The sequence below is a fragment of the Tasmannia lanceolata genome, unplaced genomic scaffold, assembly GCF_043159265.1.
Source record: "Tasmannia lanceolata isolate RefF3 unplaced genomic scaffold, GAP_Taslan_0.1 ptg000015l, whole genome shotgun sequence".
NCBI lineage: Eukaryota > Viridiplantae > Streptophyta > Magnoliopsida > Canellales > Winteraceae > Tasmannia > Tasmannia lanceolata.
Window position 1 is genome coordinate 58,076,545 of NW_027518692.1, and position 19,312 is coordinate 58,095,856.

Genomic DNA, 19,312 nt, shown 5'->3' on the forward strand with positions numbered 1-19,312 from the left:
GATTCAAACCGACCATTTGATGGGCCACAATGTAAATAATTTGTGTCCCAAGTCATTCCCAATCCCAGCACTCCTATGAAAATGATTTTTTTTTGGTACAATCTATTTACATGGTGACCCATCAAATGGTCGGTTTGAATCTATCATGCCCTGAGTAATATTTTGTAGGACGTACAGCAGGGCTATTTTTTGGCCCCAACACGCAATAATATTCGTGTGCGCGTGGCATAGAGCATATCTTAATAAATACATGAAAAGGGACTGATCTCATTTATCTTCGTTGTGAAGCGGCTCATAAATGAGAGGGATTTTAGCATTTATGTTCAATGTGCCATCACATCTTACGTGAGAGAGAGAGAGAGAAAGATGCCATATAACATTCACGAATCACGTAGTATAATATCAAATACCTACTTTGAGAGAGAGAGAGAGAGAAAGAGATTATATGGTGTGAGGCCGCATTGTCCAGTATTTTTCAAAAGGTACTATATGGCCCACTCCATAGGATGATCCAAACCGTCCATTTGTTGCGCCGCAACATAAATAGGCTGTCCCCTGAGAATCACTTCCATAGGATGATCCTAACCCTCCAATCTTTACGTTTGGATCATCCGATAGAGTGGACCGTAAAGTTCTTTTTGAAAAATAATGGACCATACAGCCACACAACATATAAAATCTCCAAGAAATAATCATAAAGCATAATAGAGACTAACAGGAAGTAAATAAAAATAGTTAGGTTGCATTCGGGTTTTGAGGATTTTTGCTGCCTAGAACGAGAAAATGTAGAAGATGCCGTTGGGCAAGTTGACACCATCAGTCCCATTTCTGCTTCGAGCATGGCTGTAAAATGCAGAAAATGAGATTTTCCTTTGCTTACAAATATTCTCATCACTTGGGTTTTAATATAAATTTCTTTAATATTTAAGATATTTTTTTCCCTCTGCATCTAAACAACTCTCAAATAGATAAATAGGAAGCGTAGTCTTAATTAAAAGAAAGTAAAGAAGAGAGGAGGGAAGAGTAGTAGAGGAGGTAGGGTTGATTTTGTTGATAGTAGTTACTCAACATGGGTCCACCACACCCTTCTTTCTCTTTCGTCTTTCCTTCTCACTGTCTTCTAAACTCTCACTCCACAATTGACAACTCATAGAAGCAACCTCTTATTCACCCCCAACCACATGCCCCTCTCCATCTCTTTGCCATTTTCTTTCCTTCCCTCCCTCATGCTTATGAAGAATGTGGGCCCTATATTACAACTACGAGTACACTAGCACGGTTTTCTTAAAAGAACTTCCTTCTCAAAATTTTCCAAAAGGCTATGTAGCGTAAAACAAAATTTATTCCCATTTTAAGTAGAAAAATTAGCACAGATTTTGTTTTATGTCTATTTTTTTTAAATGATAAAACATTTTTACGTCAGAGCCACATAGAAAAATACTAGAATTCTTGGATCATGGCATGGGTGTAAAAAGTAAAATAATGGCCCAACCCCCATCAAAATATGAGGTAAAATGGTGGGTCCCACTCACCATAGGATGATCCAAACTGATCAACCCTCTAACATTCAGATCGGAGGGTTAGGATCAACCTATGGAAATGATTTTGGGGCACAACCTATTTAGGCTGTGGTCCGTCTAATGGACGGTTTGGATCATCCTACGGTGCAGGTCATACCGTATTTTTAATAAATTGAGCAGTGCCCTCATTAAAATACAGTAGTGCTGATAACCAAGAGCCTGCTAAAATGGTTAGATAATTGGATTTAGAGAATTTTAAGTCCAAAAGGATTATTGGAATGAAAATTGAGTTTAATTTTGAGTTAGATAATCGGTTTTCTACACAATCAGTTCTCAGAATCCAAAGGGAACAGGGCCATTATATCCAAGACTGATTATTATTGGGTTTTTATTTTTGTGTTTTCATCTTGAATTCCCTTCAGCATTCACTTGTCTGCTTTGAATTGTTTGTTTGAGATGAGTAAAGAGATGATACTTGACGAAGCAATCAATTACATTGAGGAGTTGCAGAGCCAAGTGGAAAAACTAAAAGAGCTTTTGGAAATTTCAGATGAAGATGGAGACAACCAAGAGACTGCTAAAAGTACAATTAAGCAAGAGACAACTAAAATTACAATCAGTCAGGGAACTGGGATGGAAGAGTCCAATGTCCATGTGTTTTTCTTTTCTTAATCCAGTTTGTTAGCTTCAGATTAAGGAATAATCCTGTCATAAAATTAATTTACACCCAAATTAGGTGCATAAACCATCATCCACGTCCAATTAATCGGCCAGGTCCTCGTTGGCCAAAACGCGATAATGGAGCGCCAAATCCATGTTTTGGGTGAATTTCATAAACCCTAATTAGGTCCAACAAGTTGTTACTGGCAGTCACAGTAATTAGATTATGAAACGACTGTAAAAGCCTACACCAAACATGTTTAGAATAAACAAGCTGTAAATTATGCCTCATAATTCCCCCACAAACTGAGGGCGATTTTTGGGAATTTGGGTTGAGCTTTTATTATAAAATCAGGTCGGGTTCGGGTTGATTCCAATTCATTTTTAGCAAAAGCTCAACTGGGCCCATCCCAAATCGCACCCTTAATTTTGTGTGTGCATGAAAAACAGGATTAATGCCCTGCTTATTGTAATTAAAATGCTTGGTCAAATGGATCTTTGAGATCTTTAGAGCACATCTAATCCCAATGGTTTAGCCCGTTACTTATATCAATGCTTTGTGCTTGGAGTTTCAGTGCATAATCAGTCTAATTCCTTGAGATATAAAGTGATTTGCTCTTCATTTATACAGGTTGAGGTCGTGGTGAGTCCTATAAATGCTAGCAAGTTGGTCATAAAGGTTCTCTGTGAGAATAAGGGAGGGGTGTTTGTAAAACTGATGGATGGCATGAGAGATCTTGGCTTGGAAGTGACTAACATCGATGCCACAACGTTCGAAGGTTTCCTTCTGAGCATGATTTGGGCAGAGGTAAATTAGAACACACACACACACACAAAATAAAATCATGTACTAAACCAATTACTAAGTTCTAATTTTGTTTCCTTGTCTGATTTCAGGGGAAGGATGCTAAAATGGTTCAAACAGAGCATGTGAAGGAATGGTTGCTGTCAATTGTTTAATGTTTATTGATGATAATTACTAGGGAAGTGATATTTACGCCCCTTTTCATCACCAGGGACACCCAGCGTCAGTGTATCAATGGCAAAAGGGGGTCATGTACTTTATGTCAGAAAAATCCAGAGGCTTTGATTGCAAAGTACACTGGCAAATGGGTGTCCCTAGTGATAAAAGGGGCGTAAATATCATTTCCCCAATTACTATTGTGAAAATGAAAAAGGCCAATTTATATTGAAATATCAGAAATATTTACTTTTCCCCGATACACGTACATGGATTTTAAAAATGTGTGGGGAGTGATTTTCCAGTTTTTTATATTATTCCTTTTTTAACTCCTTTGAATTGGATTCTCTTTCTTTGATAATGGTATTTGCACTTCCTTATTTTGATAATAGCATTCCCCACTTTATTTGTGGATCTTATCTTCAAGTTTTAGAAGGTTTTCGAGACCATTTCTACTTGATTTCCTTATGATTTTTTAGGTTTCTACTAGGATTTTCAGGGATTTTACCTGTATTCCTAGCATTTCTAGGGGTTTCACAATTTTGGGTAACTTGATGCATGTATTAATTTTCGAAACACTCATCATTGGCCTCTGTTCCAGGTTGACATGTATCAGGTTAGTAATGAATTGAAGTTTTTGAAGCGAACTTTTTTTTATCAGAAAAATTCTCAGTTTTTTTTTGTTATTGTCGAAGGTGTGAGCAGATTTCAATACAATTGAATTGTGTGTGTAGGACAACACATTGATGAGAAAGCTTTACAATATGTTGCTAGAAGAGTTAAGCCAAAAAGGGAAATGTTATCAGCACTACAGTATTTTGATGAGGGCAGGGCACTCCTCACTTTATGAAAAGTACGGTATGGTCCACACCATAGGATGATCCAAACCGTCCATTAGATGGGCCACAGCCTAAATAGGTTGTGTCCCAAAAATCATTTCCATAAGTTGATCTTAACCCTCCAATCTAAATAGGTTGTGCCTCAAAAATCTTTCATCTGAAATTCAAAATGATTGGAAATGAAATTCTTGTGAGAATTGAAGTCACAGTCACATCCTAATCAGGCAATCCATGCACTTCCCCATCATTCCATGGACATTGTTTTTTTTAATGGCATCATTCCATGGACATTTGCCAAATTAATCCCGAATCAGGACTTTGTAACTATGCTAACCACTATATCGGTTGGGGTTTATTAGACAGACGTATTCCACATATTCATGGACAAGAAGGGGAAATTCAAGGAATCCTTGAAAAAAGAGACGCATGGGGGATGCTAAGTTTATATGAAGCTTCTTAATTGGGGGCAACAGGAGAAGATATACTATCACACGCCATGGAATTCTCCACAAATCACCTTAAAAATTACTACTAGGTTATGTTGTTCTTTTTTTCTTTTTCTTTTTTTCTTTTTTTGTTGTCCTAGGAGCCCAGCTCGACCCAAGGCTTGAGTGGGTGGGTTTAGGGCTTAGGGAATGCTATCTTGGGCTGGGCTAGGGTTGGTTTCAAACCGACCAAACCAGGCCCAAGTTGCATCCCCAGAATTTATCCTATAATCACAAGGTCTAATTCTTAGCTATGATAGTTCAAATGAAGAGAAATTATATGGTGCCTGATCGGGCACTTACAAGGGCAGGGCATCTGCTCTTGGCACCGTATAAAATCTCTCAAATGAATGTCTTTAGTGTCTTTTGCTTGAAAAACTGCATTTGATTTTATGACTTGGGCTACTGTATTTGACAATTTAGGTGGTGGAATGAAATGGGTCTGGCTGAGAAGCTTAGCTTTGCTCGAGATGAGCTATTAGATTGCTCTTTTAACTGTCGTTGATGATTTCTTCAAAAATTTATGAATGGTTGGATGAACTTGTCCTCCTTTTTACCAAAGGATGGACACTTTTATTCCGCGAAATAGGGAAATGATATCTGCGCCAAGGTGTTTCGATAAACAAGCGCTCCACTTGTTTGTCGTGTATTATTTAAAGGTTTCAAAGAGCTTTTTGAGAACTGTAATATCCTCTGAAATCCCTTTAAATACTACACGACAAACAAGTGGAGCCTCGTTCATCGAAACACCTTGGCGTAGATATCTTTTCCAAATAATAGAATGATTTGCTTGACCTATTTGAACAGAACAAATGGGTTTTCACCACATCACAAGTGACGAAAGCAAGCCTTGGGTTTTGGAAAATCAACAACAAACAAAGTGGGCAATGATAAATTCAGTCCCCTGTAGGATAATTTGCACCCCTTTAAAGGACGGTATGTGACGGACTATAACGCTTCTTAACGTCAATTCATGTTAAAGGGGGTGCAGATTATCCTACAGGGGGTGCGAATTCATCATGGCCCAAAAAGTAGATCTGCTTGCACGTGTGGCACATTCTCATCTGAGGTGGCTGTTCTATCCTGCAAAAGTGAGCCGTGAAATGGCTTTTCACAAAATTGCCTAGCAAATCCCATAATATAGATATATTATCCTACAAATCAACATGATATCTTTGGATTAAGCTATTGCACGAAATTGAGAAAATTCTCCATTGAAGAAAGACACCAAAACAAAAACACTAGTTGAAGGTGAAGCATCGAGGTCTCTTGAAGTTATAGCTTTTTGTTTGATTGTTTGATTTAGGGTTTGATTGGGTTTATATGGGTCATGTCTTTGTTTTATGGGGTTAAAAGGGATTATATTATAGCTCTTGATATCAGGGTTAGTTTATTGGAAAATGTTTACAAGACGGTCACCTTTTCTTCTTCTTTTTGTAGGGTTCAATCCCAGCTTACTTACAAAGAAGTCACTCTTATGTTCCGGACTGACACTCATCTATTCATGCAAAATTTAACTATAAAAATTCATGAGATAGAGAGAGAGATATTACATCACATTGTGGCTGACCTTAATGTAATTCATGAGTCTGGCCAGAGCTTTACCACTGTCAATGGCTTCTCTTGCTCTGTCCAGAGCTGAGAGTACGTCTTCTGCACCACTACACCCCAATAAATGATCCACCATTCCCGCATTCAAAACAATCCTATCATAAGCAGCTCCTTTCTCTCCATTCAGTGCTGCTAAGCCCAGCTCAATATTCCTCAAAACCTGATTTTAGAGAATATGAGATTGCCACCAAGAAATAAAATACCCAAAAAAGAAGAAAGAAAAAGGAAGCAAAGAAGGTAATCCAGTAGGAGAACTTCAAACTATCACTCTTCCTCATAACTTCATTATCAGTTTTGGCTAGATAGAGTACCTGGAAAGCAATAAAGACTGCCAATGCCCCGTTTTTTCTTATTCTTTCTAAAGCTGAAAAAAAACTAGATCGAATAGGCCATTATCAACTATAAACCTTTAGCCTTTTTCCTTTTTTCTGGTTTCCAGTGTCGGTTTTAGTATGGAGTATGGATTTTGATCTACACGGAAGTAAACGTACTTTGTGGTATCTATGGAAGTCTGTGGAGATCACAAAAGTTTACGGAAGTCTATAAAAATGATGAAATTTTAAGATGAAAATTCAGGAAATACTATAATAAGCATAAATATATACTCAGAAACAAGCACATAAGCAACAACACAACAATAACAAATTGTTTAACAAGATAAACACCTAGTGGCATGCATTGTAGTGCACATCTAGAACGCTAAGATTAATTTCAAATATAGATATTTCACATATTTGTTAGCTGATGATCATGCCATTTATTTTACTTTTAAAGTTATTCACCTTTTTAATAAAATATCATTAATACTCTCTGGGTATAGAAATTCAAAAAAAATCCTGAATATATTGGTTTTTTTTATGTGAGTGCCCTGCGAGGAATCAAGCTTTTAAACTTTGATCCATATGAAGGTCAACCGACACACAGCCAAAACCGACACATCAGTGGAACTTTAAAACCATGGTGGCAACCCTGTTTTCCTTTTCATTTTAAGGTGGAAAAAACTATATCGACTACTTCAGAAAATGAAGAATTAGATAGTATCAAACTCGAGAAACTCAACTGTGTACTTGATCAAGTTGTGAATAGACTGAAAAGTCAAACAGGTCATGATCAACTAGAGTTTTTAAACCATTGGTCATGGCAATCGTTTTTATATTTGTAGTTTGTTTGGAGGATAATTTCCGAGGAACATCGGCTAACAGTTCTCTGGCCATTACCAAAGTTGGATTTTTATTTTCATTTTTTAAATTAGACATGTTCGGAGATTTAGACATGAAAAGTGAAACTGAGTACTCAGAAGTTGTAGGGAAGTAGGGAACAAAAGAACAAAAATAGATGAAACATAGAATCTTACTGATCTATCAGTTCTTGGAGTATCTGTGGGTTCAAAACCATAATCCTTGGCATTAACCTCTATACTGAAACTCTCCCGCGAGACCCCTGAAAAAAAAAACAATGGTTTCCAATCTTTAATACCAAGAACCTTCCAAGCTGAGAAGTCAAACATCCATGCAATTGGTTTAAAACACATGCTGGCTATATATGGTATTTAAACGTTTATTAGTAATCAGGAGCACATAAGCTACATGTAATGTTTTCACATTCCTGCATTTAAGAAATATACTTAGGAGGCAACGGTTAAACCACCAAATAATTAAAAAAAGTGAGACAATTATAACAGTGACAATCTGTTCCCAAAAAAAAAGTTAAAGCAGTGACAATGTTTTGAACACAGTGACTGATTCAGAACTAGGACGACTCAACTTCGCTTGCAGGGTTGAGTGAAGAATATAGTGTTGCCTCAAAGAGAAAACAGAAGAGAAATAGCAGAACTCCTAGCGTAAACTTCAATTATTCTCTTTTTCTTTTTTCTTTTTTCTTTTTTCAATGGTAACTTCAATTTTCAAAATTAATCAAAAGCTGTCCAAAACAGGGTGTTACCTTGATTGACAAAACCCTTTCCTTTCCTAAGCATTTTCTAACTTTGAAAGACTTCAAAAATCAGTCCTAAACAAAATAGAAATTTTCCACATAAAACAAACCCAAACCTTCTATTCTAAATTATCTTTAATTATAAATCAGTCCTAATTGAACCTCCCTATTCCAACTTAAACATCCCCAAGTCAAATGGAAACTCTAGAAGCTTCTAAGAACCAAATCTTACAAAATATGGACTTCCTAAAACCCATAAAAATATTCCAAAAAATCAAATAAAAAATACAAAATCAATAAAAAAAATTCTTTCTTCCCTTCTCTGATTTTTGGTAAAAGGACGTATGAATTTGTGATGCATCAGTTAGACTAGTTTCTATGATTAAATTCATGAATATGTGATGATACTGTGACTATTTCCATAGTGGATGATACTGTGACCAACTGGCATGGCATGAGAAAAGCACGCAAAACATGTGTGTGATATAACACAGTGTTGATAAGAAACAGCAAATAACATTACATGAGAATGGATATAGTGCCCCAAAAGCAAATCAGCAGAATATGTTGAGAGTGGGCGTATTTCATATCCATTTGTGTGTGTGTGTGTGTGCGCGCGGGCGTGTGTGGGGTGGGGGTAATTCTGTCATTTCAATGTAACCCTATTCACACTAATATATAATATAACTTTCGTGTGGGGGAGAGTAACACAACTCTCTCATATCTTCTTCATCTTTTCTTCTCTTCTCTTCCTCTCATCTCTCTCAAGGAAGATAGTATACCTCTAACAGAATATAGATTTTATTTAACTTTTTGAAGTCATTAAAACACTAACACAGGAAAGGGATTCATTTTTCAAGTTTCTATAACCCATCAAAAGATGAAATAGAGAAAAATAGAAGCCTGTCATGTCACGATAAATCACAGAAATGAAATACCCACTAATAAAGTCATACCATCAACTTCTGAAACACATGCAGCATCAAGTGAACGAAATCCCGAACAGTAGTTCACTGGAAGGCCTTTCGTATTCATTGATCGCATTCTGGTTGTCATTGAGAGTGCGCCTTCTTCGCCCTACATCGGGAGGATGGTTAAATAGCCTAAATACTAAGGTAGAAACAGGAAAATACAAATAGCCTTAAAATTGCACAAAAAAACCATTAAAAATGGCCAGATGCTATTCTCCAGAACAAATTAACCTTGTAATAGTGGTCAGGATGCACGAGTTGCAAGACAGGAAGTTACAACTTACAAGTATGACCCCATGTTTACCAACCAGAAAAGAAAAACTCACGACTCAAAGACTTTACATTCTCAGAATTACATCAAATTCACTTTTATGGATAAAAAAGTTTCAGATTTTAAAAAGAAAGAAGAGTTGTTGATGTTGAAGTTTGAACTCTCTGGGATTTTCCTAAAAGCCAATCATTAAGACATTTTGTACGTACATTCTATCTAGCCTAAACAGATGAGGAAAATAAAATGCCAGTTCATTTTGACATCAATAATAAGAAGTCACTTTGGAACCCATACCAATGTCGGCCTTAAATCGCAAACGAAAATTTAGAACTAAAAATGGGAATGGTTCATATATTCAATGGGTAGAATGCAGTAATCAGAAAGTTCGTATCAGGGGCAATTTTTGCTATGTCCAACCCATGGTGGGTCCAACAACTTGGATGGTAATCAGTCATCTTGCCAATGTGCCATGTGTACGGTAGGCTGCTTGAGAGCATTTCTAAGCTACTATTTGAGCTAGTGCTTTTACACATTTCATAGCTATACAGACTAGACTTTAAATGAGTAACAAGGGAGCAGTAGGGATCTATAACAATAACGGCCATGTCTAACAATAGAAAACCTACTGACCTTCACCACCAAACCAGAATGAACACCTCTTCTTCTCATAAGCATCAACAGTGGATTTTCATAACCCTCGTGATAAAATCCAGCAATGATAGCTTCCCTCCCGCGAGACTATTATCAAAAAGACATCATATCAGTCATGAGATCAATGTTGGATTCTATCTGTATTATTTTGGACATAGCATTAGAAAGCATAAAAGTGTCTAATCCCAACTGATATAGAAGATGAATGCTCCATATGCATGCATCTTTTTCACTGATACAGAATATGAATGCATGTATAACACCGGCGTGTTACCCAAATACGGATGTGGGTATCTGATACCATATACAGAATTGGAAAATTGCCAGAAAGAATTGCGAATTATTCATAGTTCTTTGGGGGAAAAACATTCTAGAAAATATTACTTTTCCAAAAAAACAGAAATTATCCTCAACTTTCCTTGATTGAAACCACCTAGACCCATCCCAAAATCCATTTATCTGAGGTGGCCTGAAAACACTTTGTGCATCTCACCAAAAAAAGGAAAAACACTCGTGCAGTGGCTAACAAAAAACAGTTGCGAGCCTGACACTAGTATTGTGATTGAGCATCAGTGGCAGGACGCAGTCGGGTGGAGAAGAAGAAAACATGTAGAAAAGGAGAAAAAATTTGGATACAAAAAATGCATATTATTGTTAGTTTTTGTTTTTTTTTCAAAATAAAAGTATAAGTGTACAAGACTACAAGTATAAGTGTACAAGACTACAAGTATTTTAGTCTTAATTTTTTTTGGCAAAAGTAACAATTTGATTCCTTATGTGAAACTAAAAGCATTCCTATGCCAATACTTCCTGAAGTCCTATTTCATTTAAGGGCTGATATTTCCAATCCCCTTTCTTTTAGTTGCTTCTACCATCTGAACTTCTTCTATCTTTGTAACAGGAATACTATCTCTATTTAGAATTTTTTCTTGGCTCCTACAACACATAAGAATTGTAAAAGTCAATGTAAGTACTGGGGTGGAAATATCACGCACGCACGCACGCACACGTACACATGTTTTTTTCTTTTTAACCCATGGTCTTAAATTTTCAGAATATTTCCAAAATTTGAAATATTTGCCTTGCAGAATAACATAGAAACACAAGTCATTTTTCTTTCTTAAATTTTTAGAATATTTATAAATTTTGAAATAATTGCCTTGAAGAGTTTTTCCCAAATCCAGCTTTATAAGTATGCCTAATACAACTAGCATCAAGTGTGGGACGTTCTAATTATAATTGTCCCCGCATTGTCTTGACTCTTGAACAATCAGATAAGTATTAGTGTCAGACACTCCAGTATTTGAGAGATCTGAGAATCATGGAAAACACAAGGTGTTACCAGAAAAGTGACCTACAAATGGGGCTCCAGAGAACTGATTACGGTGTCACTGTGATTTTTACAGCTTTTGAAAAAACAGGAACAAATATCAAGTTTGGATCCTCAAAAGTCATTTTTCCATTGACAAAAGATCCTCAAAAACCTTTGAATGCAAAATTCTTGGTAGAGTTGCCATCCAATTCTCAAAACATTAAGCAACAGTAGCAACCTCATAGAAAATAATGCACATGTACATACCTACACATCAGTAGAAAAAGTCGATAACTCACTCTCAAAAACTGTTGAACTTTTTCAGATGTTGCAATTGGAGGACGCTTTTTAATGTGCTCTCTCAACCCTATGAGTGAATATCTGCAAAACCAACAAGGGGGCATTATCAGGCCATTTGCATAGACAAAGAACACAGCTACTGTAGGTTCAAAAATCAAGCAGTGCAACATGTTAAGCAAACAAGTAATATGTTTCGGCAGTCGCAATCTACATTTATACATGTTATCACTATGTGACACATTTTTATTTTTATAATTACTATTATAATCACCATCATCATGATGAACTTTATTAAAAATGATCCATATAACATTAATCCGAAATTAAACTGGATAGAACAAATATTTTAGTCCTCGCTCTTGTGAAAAATAGGTAAGGTTTGAACGTGATGAATCTTGAAGAATGATCAACATTGTAGTATACAGTTTTTTTTCTTATTCTCTCATTTTTTTGAGAAAGGCAACCAAATTCATTGAAAAGGAGAAAAAATATACAAAAGGCTGAGCCAGCCAGAAAGAGAATATAAACTACAGTTGGGCCAGAAAATGCCCCTCGAACAGAAAGCACGCCTTAAAAAAATCATCTTTGGTCAAAGTATCTGCTATATCATTGGCCTCCCATTACGTGTGACTCAAGGTGATGTTGCCTTCCCTCACAGTATTAATAATCTCATTGCTTATGAGCCCCAAACTTCATGGCCCTTTGATTTTTCCATCTCCGCACCAAACTGCATTTTGGGAATCTCCTTCCACCACGAGTGGGCCTTCAAACCTATTTCTGATATCTTCAGCCCCGTCAACAAGGCTTTGGCCTCCGCCATGTCACAATCAACAATACCAATAGGACTGAAAAATTCCCACATTTTAGAGCCTTTTTCCTTATCCTCAAGAAAGGTTTTAGCAGAAGAAATAGAAAAGAGAAAGAGATAAGGAGAAGTCTGTGAATACAAAGGACAGAAATTAGTATCACTATTGTGCCAATGCTAACATTCATTTGTCATAGTACGTAAAAGATATGGATTTGTATTCACTTCAGCCACTCACTTATTAAGAGAATGACAGATGGATCCCAAAGATGAGATAATAAATGAAGAAAGACTGACATGAATAGGCTTAATACACAGCTCAGAGGAAGATTAAATAGCATGCCATTTCAAAAAAGAAGATTAAATAGCATGGAATGGAAAGCTGTTCGTACAAAGATGGGCAAGCTTCACGTTGACTTATGTAAGCAAAACCAACGCCTTCATCCTGAAGTGAGAGGTAGGTACACCATCAAACAAAACAAACAATATACTTAACAAATATGCAAAATGTGCGTGCAGAACAATAAAGTGCACCTCAAGGAGTTTTTTTGCTTGAAATGGGGACATGCTGGTATTTGCACCCATGAACTTCAGCATTTGTTCTTCAGTTATGCCCCCCTGAAAATCTTAACAAGCAAAGATTTCAGAATAAATTCGTCCACAGACCCACACACAATGACAAATGTAAACAACTGTTCCCAATGGGACCATTGAAGTTAAAATCAACATCAATAACCTTCATATTTCAGAGTAAAGAGGAAAAAAATTTACAAATAACTAAAATAATATGTTCAATAAATTGCTTGCAGACCTTAGGTGGCATCCAGTCCACACCATGGAGCAGGCAGGACTCCCCATAACAAGCTCTCACTGCAGCAACGAACAATGTGCTCCTGAAGAAACGTGTATTTCCATCATAGGGTTCACCATAGTGAGTCAAAGATCTAACATCAGCCACTGGCGTTGGACCTGCAAAGAGTAGATAAATTAATTAAAGCCAATTCTGGAGATTATTTCTTATACTCACAACATCAACATTTAATTTATTGTGTAAAAAGTCAACTCCAATATCAATGGATTGGCTACAGTAAACAAGTAGCAAAATAATGAAAATAGATCACAGAAAGAAGAGTCTTAATCAAACAGCTGTCGATGAATAAACTCTACACTGCGATACACAAATCCACAAGTATGCTCCAAGTAATCCAGCCATAGTTTATAGGGTTTTTTACGGTAAGTGATCCAGCCATAGTCAATCAGTTAAAAATTATCAAATGCTTACTATTCATTTTTTCTTTCCAAACACATAATTAGTTTCTGCAATCATTTGCCTTCGATTTCAGCAGAAATTTCCAGATCTTTAAGTGGTATCAAAGCAGTTGTGCAAAACTTCTCAGTTTTAGCAGTTCTAAGATTTACAGCATGTTTCAGATCTGAAGACAGGATGTTGGAGAACAGATTGCACGGCTCAAACAACTAGAACTGGAATAAGTTTCAGAAATTCAAAAAAATCTTGAAAGAGGATGATCTCACAGGGTGCTTCGCGCTAGCAATCCTCATAGTTCGGATTAGTTTCTTAACTGCTTATCTTTCAAAAAAAAAAACATTCTATTTATTTTATGTACACACAAAATTTTCCATATTTTCTTTCTAAATACATAAAGAATTATGATTAGATTGAGATCAATTGATCACATATGGATTAAATAGGACCATCATGACCATTTATTAAAGAAATCTGTATAACTTGGAACTGAATGAACTACAGAACTTCCCAACTCATCTCACAACATACGGAGTCCACCAGCTGTAAGGTTCGAAAAGCCCATTTTCTAAAAACATATATACACATGACACACACAAAAATATTTAATATTATATGTTCCATTACTAAGATATAATTTGTAACTAGGCCCGAATGCAAACATCCACGGAAGGATATGTCAAGAGTTAAAAGTACTTATTGAAGAAATAGACCATAAACAATAGGCGGGCCTAATATATCAATTTTACAGTTTAGCACCATCTATCAATTTTACAGTTTAGTGCCATTTTTATGTACCTAAAAAAACTAACTGATAGACTCATAGACATCCACATAAATCAGCCACAATCACCAGTTAGAATCAATGAATTAAATAAAAAAAGGGAGACATTACCAAGCTCGCCATCAAAGGCAAGGCAATACGCTTTTAGCTCACGGTCTGTTTCCCCATTCATACGCTGCCCTATCAGAAATGCAGAAAGCAATGATTCCCTCACTTTTTCCAACTTCCTACCATCCAAATTTAATGGAAGAACATCTGTCAGAACACCATGAACCTCCTCGTAACCAAGATGGCCGCCTGCCAAAACTTCCCTCAGAGCACCCACCAATCTCATCTCAGTGGTACTATCACCAACAAATTGTGGGCCAATTGAATTGCCTGCTCCCATTATTGTGCCTTCGGGATCTGCTATAAAAATTATATCTGGTGGAAGAATATGAACAAGAAGTGGCCAGAATGTTTTCATTGCACGTGTTTCCCCTTCACTCCATTGGGTAGCTACCGGAAAAGCATTTGCACGTATTGTCATTGCAGCAAAAAATGCCCCAAGCTGAGCTTTAGAAACTTCCTCATCATCTTTGAGTTCTCCCCTAGCTTAGAGAGTACAAAAAGCTATCAGAAACAATAAAAAATAAATTACTGATAAACAAAGTAACACTCTCTCTACTCATATTGGCACCAAGAAAGCTACATGGTTACCCATAAAAAAATGAAAGCTACATGGAAGTTGAAAATGTTTATCAAAGTCACAAGGTTGTCTTAAAATCATGTTAGGAGGTTTGTCAGCTGCTATTGAAGAGTGGATTCATACCCAATAAGACAGCAACTATATGTGAAATTCCACAAATTCTTTTTTACATTTTGCATGATCTAAAGGATCCATGCACTTGTGTTGGTTGGACTATGTACAGCAAATGTCGTCACAGGCTAAAGGAGTTGAAGCAAATGGCTAAGTTTATTGAATATGGTTTCGCGAGCAACATATCATAATAACACTAAATTTTACTAGAATTATCACCCTAGACATATCAGTTCCCCATCGACATAGCTATAAGGAGAAAACCATTTCTGCTTTCTTTTATTTTTCTCATATTAACTTCTTTTTTTTAAATGATGAAAAAAACACTTTTTTATCATATTAACTATATAATGCTTTAATACATTGTCATTTATCAAGATGTGTCTTTTACAGCTTATATTGACCAAAACAAGTTTAATATGATCATGTCACATTCAAAACTAACATGTAACCGTATGTATGTGTGGTCATGATGACTTTTGATGGGTCTCCAAATCGGATACATGATGTCTTCAATCTCTAGGAAAAATGTAACCGGATTCATGTATCCAAATCGGATACATGAATCCGGTTAAAAATTTATAGAGAACTTTCGAGCGAAAATCTATAAAGAACTTTTAGTTCACAAAAAATAACTTTAACAAGTACAGTACGATAACATCATTCAACGAAACATCTCCAAAACTGATGTGAGCCTAGCGTTTGTAGGTTAATTTCTGGGAATTTAGGAGCAAATAAAAGGTTCTAATTATAACAGCAACATGCATTCCCTAAAACAAGTTAAATAAAGCATAATAATCAAATCCAGCTAAGGTATTCATAAATATTCTAAACTTAGAGTTCAGTCATCAAATAAAAATTAATTTAGCTCAATAGAAGTTTCATACATCAAGTCCATAAACAAAACAACCAGCTAATGGAAACAAAATAAACAAGTCTCAAATAAGGTATCAAAAAATCACATCTATGATATAAATCTAACAATAGCCCAATCAACATCTAAGGAGGTAAGAGACTGATGGTGGATGATGTGGTCAAGGTAGAGTGATAAGGGTAGGGCTGATCAGGAAAAATAAAGGTTTAAATATGCCAGAAAAGGTTTGGAGGGTAGGAAATATGGGTTTAATTTGCTAAAATGAATAGAAACGATCCATACCTAGGAGTGGCATGCCGGGCTTTGTGCCTTGATCGTCCGCTGCAAGTAACAGTAGAGAGGAGAAAGAGAGAACGCTAGGGTGAGAGAAAGAAGAACGGTTTCGAAACCCAGCTGAGGAGGTGAAAAGAAAGAGGATGAAAGGAGTGAACAAAGACAAATAAGAATGCAAAGAAAGAGAGGAAAGCAGAAAGAGGAGAAAGATAGAGAAAAAAAGGGGGAGAAAGCATTGTGGCTGAGAGCTCTTTGAGCTTTCATCAAAACATGTAAATTTTGTTCTAGAGCTTCCTCTATGTCTATCATATAGGGACTGAGAGGTATTCTTTGCCAAGATTCGTACTTACTAAAAATAGTAACTATGTGCTTATTATAAATAGTAAGTCTACGCTTGCTATAAATAGTAACTTTGTGCTTACTAAAAAAGTAAATTTGTACTTTGCATTAATGATGTGTGGGCTTGGCTTAAGTATTGATAGGAAAAAAAGGTGAGAAACGTCGTCAAATGTTGATGTTGACACCCCCCACATTTTGGATAAAAATTATAACTAAAGATAAAAATAAATCCCAAATAAAAGATATAAACAAGTCTCTATGGAAAAAAATAACTAAAATCAAGTCTACGACTAATGGATCACATAAAAAACACTCACGACCTTAAATTAGTAGCAAACATATTATCCAATGTCATCAGTTTTGAAGAACTAACCAATTCACAGTTGCTTTTCAAAAGTATGGCAAGAAATAAATTGAAACGTGTATCAAAACGATGTAATAATCTTAGGCCATGCTTTGTGTGTGTGTGTGTGTGTGTGTGTGTGTGTGTGTGTGTGTGTGTGTGTGTGAAAGAGGAGAACCAAGGTTTTAAGTTTCGGTTTCGGGTATAATTTCGGTCCTCACCGAAACCGAAATTTCAGCCACAATCCCGAAATTTGGTAGAAGCGCTCGAAATGTCAGTTTTTTGGGCCAAAATTATTTCGGCCGAAATTCTGTAAGAAATAAAAAAATTATATTTTATCAAAAAATTCACAGAAATTTCCGAAATTTTCGGTAGGGAAACAAACTACCATCTATAGTTAAAATAAATAAATGATTAAAAGGGACCATGAATCGCAATATATATGATTTAATCCTAAGAAAAATAAAAGGATTGTGAAATGTAGAAGTACTGTAACTGATCAAGCTGTTTGATGTCTGATGTCTAAGAATCCTGTTAACTTACCAACTTCTCGAAAAACTTAAGCTGTTGGAGAAAGGCAATATTTATCTTTTATACTTTAACAAATCCCAATAGATAAAAATTACGAAATGTAAACAGAAATTAAGAAAATAAACGAATCCACTAGTCAGGAACTCATCAAGATGCTCCAATTCTCATTACTGTCTTAAGAGCGAACAAAAAAGTATGATGCAATCAAAGGACTATCTTTAATTAAACATCCGAAATTCAGGAAAAACAAAAAAAAAACATAAAAGATAAATATAATGAATTGAAAAGAGAAAATGAATTCACCAGATCTGAGAATCGTATCCAAAACCTTGTATGCCTGCTCTTCTCCGAGCGGCCTAGTCTGTGTTGGACCCGTACAAACCCTAGCTTGAGCTTCCAAAACAGTCTGATTCGGTTTCGGGATCTTTGAACACCGGTACGAAGAGGATATAGCGGGATTTCGGATATCGGCTTCTATAAACCCTAATTTATCGATTGTTCCCGAATCCAAAGCAGATCTCACCGTCGGATACGTCTTCTGTCTAATCCGACGGTTGTTATCGGTTGCCGCAAAGATAAAAGAGATTTGATGCTGTGAATTCGATAGATTTCGGCTCGTTTCGCCATGAAAGGAGGCGTAAGAGGTGAAATTAGGGTTTGGATGGATGAGAGATTTCATTGTGGAGAATTCAAAGAGCTCTCTGTGGGCATAGACAGGTGAAGAGATGGTATACTGTTTGAGTTTATTTATAGTCTACTGATATCCGCACGACCATGTTTTAATAATAGAATGAACTCACCTTGTTTTACATCTTCGAAACAATGGTTTTCAAATATGGTCGCGCGGATATCAGTGCAATAGTTTTGTAGTTAGCTGTTAGAGAGGGGAAATGTGATTGCGTTTGACAGCTGGTTAAATAAAGGGAAATGCTATCAGCACTACTGTATTTTGATGAGGGCACTCTCACTTTTTTAAAAGTACGGTATGGCCCGCACCATAAGATGATCCAAACTGTCCATTAGATGGGCCACAGCCTAAATAGGTTGTGCCCCAAAAATTATTTCTTGATTCTAACCCTCCCATCTATAGAGGGTTATGATCAACCCTCTAACATTCAGATTGGAGGGTTAGGATCAACATATGGAAATGATTTTTGAGGCACAACCTATTGGCTGTGGCCCATCTAATGAACGGTCGTCTAGGTGAGGTGCAGGTCATACCGTACTTTTAATAAAGTGAGGAGTGCCCTCATCAAAATACAGTAATGTTGATAACATTTCCCTAAATAAAACATATAAAACTAAGTGATGTTCGCATGATGATCAAGAGGTGCGTGCGCATTATGCATGGGGTGTAATTTAGCAGAAATTGTCTTGGGACACCCCCAATAAGGAGGCAGAATTTAGTACTTCTCCTCTTTTACACTAGAAGGGGCTGTCCCAAGTAAAAAAAAGGGGGCGAATGTATCATCTCGGATGAGTTCTCTAGGCAGTTTGAAGATGCCGATCTATACCACAGTGGGCCTGGCATGAAACAAATCAACAATAGTTGGGTTTAGACATGTCACTTGGAGAATAGTCTTCTCCAAGTATACCTCAGCCCTTGCCTATTCCAAACCAGATGTGGAATGATATTTCAATGTGCTTTATTGAAAGTTTACTGAACTTTATTGAAGGTTTAATGAATTCCAATGGGAACACGTCCATAATGATGGTGGATAATTTCTCGAATTATGGTAATTTGGCCATGCCCAATTCTATTGTTGGTGATTGTTTTTAGCACGAGT

General features: G+C 36.4%; 2 protein-coding genes across 2 annotated transcripts; one reads left to right on the top strand and one right to left on the bottom strand.

Annotated features, from left to right (window-relative positions):
* The first annotated feature begins 1,976 nt into the window (after positions 1-1,976).
* On the top strand, positions 1,977-3,140 carry LOC143892106 (transcription factor ABORTED MICROSPORES-like). The gene is made up of 3 exons (XM_077396572.1): positions 1,977-2,174; positions 2,812-2,988; positions 3,078-3,140. The coding sequence occupies exons 1-3, from the start codon at positions 1,977-1,979 to the stop codon at positions 3,138-3,140; spliced, it is 438 nt and encodes a 145-aa protein (XP_077252687.1).
* Positions 3,141-5,824: 2,684 nt separating this feature from the next.
* On the bottom strand, positions 5,825-18,255 carry LOC143892661 (anthranilate phosphoribosyltransferase). Its single transcript, XM_077397436.1, has 10 exons — positions 17,829-18,255; positions 14,478-14,960; positions 13,130-13,287; positions 12,853-12,936; positions 12,711-12,763; positions 11,513-11,594; positions 9,881-9,988; positions 8,965-9,085; positions 7,431-7,516; positions 5,825-6,236 (listed from the first exon to the last, which is right to left on the bottom strand). The coding sequence occupies exons 1-10, from the start codon at positions 18,202-18,204 to the stop codon at positions 6,015-6,017; spliced, it is 1,773 nt and encodes a 590-aa protein (XP_077253551.1). The 5' UTR covers positions 18,205-18,255; the 3' UTR covers positions 5,825-6,014.
* Positions 18,256-19,312: the final 1,057 nt, after the last annotated feature.

What these genes read in the sequence shown, in the direction of transcription:
- LOC143892106 (XM_077396572.1), top strand. Translation starts at nt 1,977, where the DNA reads ATGAGTAAAGAGATGATACTTGACGAAGCAATCAATTACATTGAGGAG. An exon ending in TGGAAGAGTCCAATGTCCAT is followed by an intron (nt 2,175 to 2,811) that starts GTGTTTTTCTTT and finishes TCATTTATACAG; the next exon opens with GTTGAGGTCGTGGTGAGTCC. An exon ending in TGAGCATGATTTGGGCAGAG is followed by an intron (nt 2,989 to 3,077) that starts GTAAATTAGAAC and finishes GTCTGATTTCAG; the next exon opens with GGGAAGGATGCTAAAATGGT.
- LOC143892661 (XM_077397436.1), bottom strand. Translation starts at nt 18,204, where the DNA reads ATGAAATCTCTCATCCATCCAAACCCTAATTTCACCTCTTACGCCTCC. An exon ending in TGGACTGGATGCCACCTAAG is followed by an intron (nt 12,937 to 13,129) that starts GTCTGCAAGCAA and finishes TAAGATTTTCAG; the next exon opens with GGGGGCATAACTGAAGAACA. An exon ending in ATTCTGGTTTGGTGGTGAAG is followed by an intron (nt 9,086 to 9,880) that starts GTCAGTAGGTTT and finishes CTCCCGATGTAG; the next exon opens with GGCGAAGAAGGCGCACTCTC.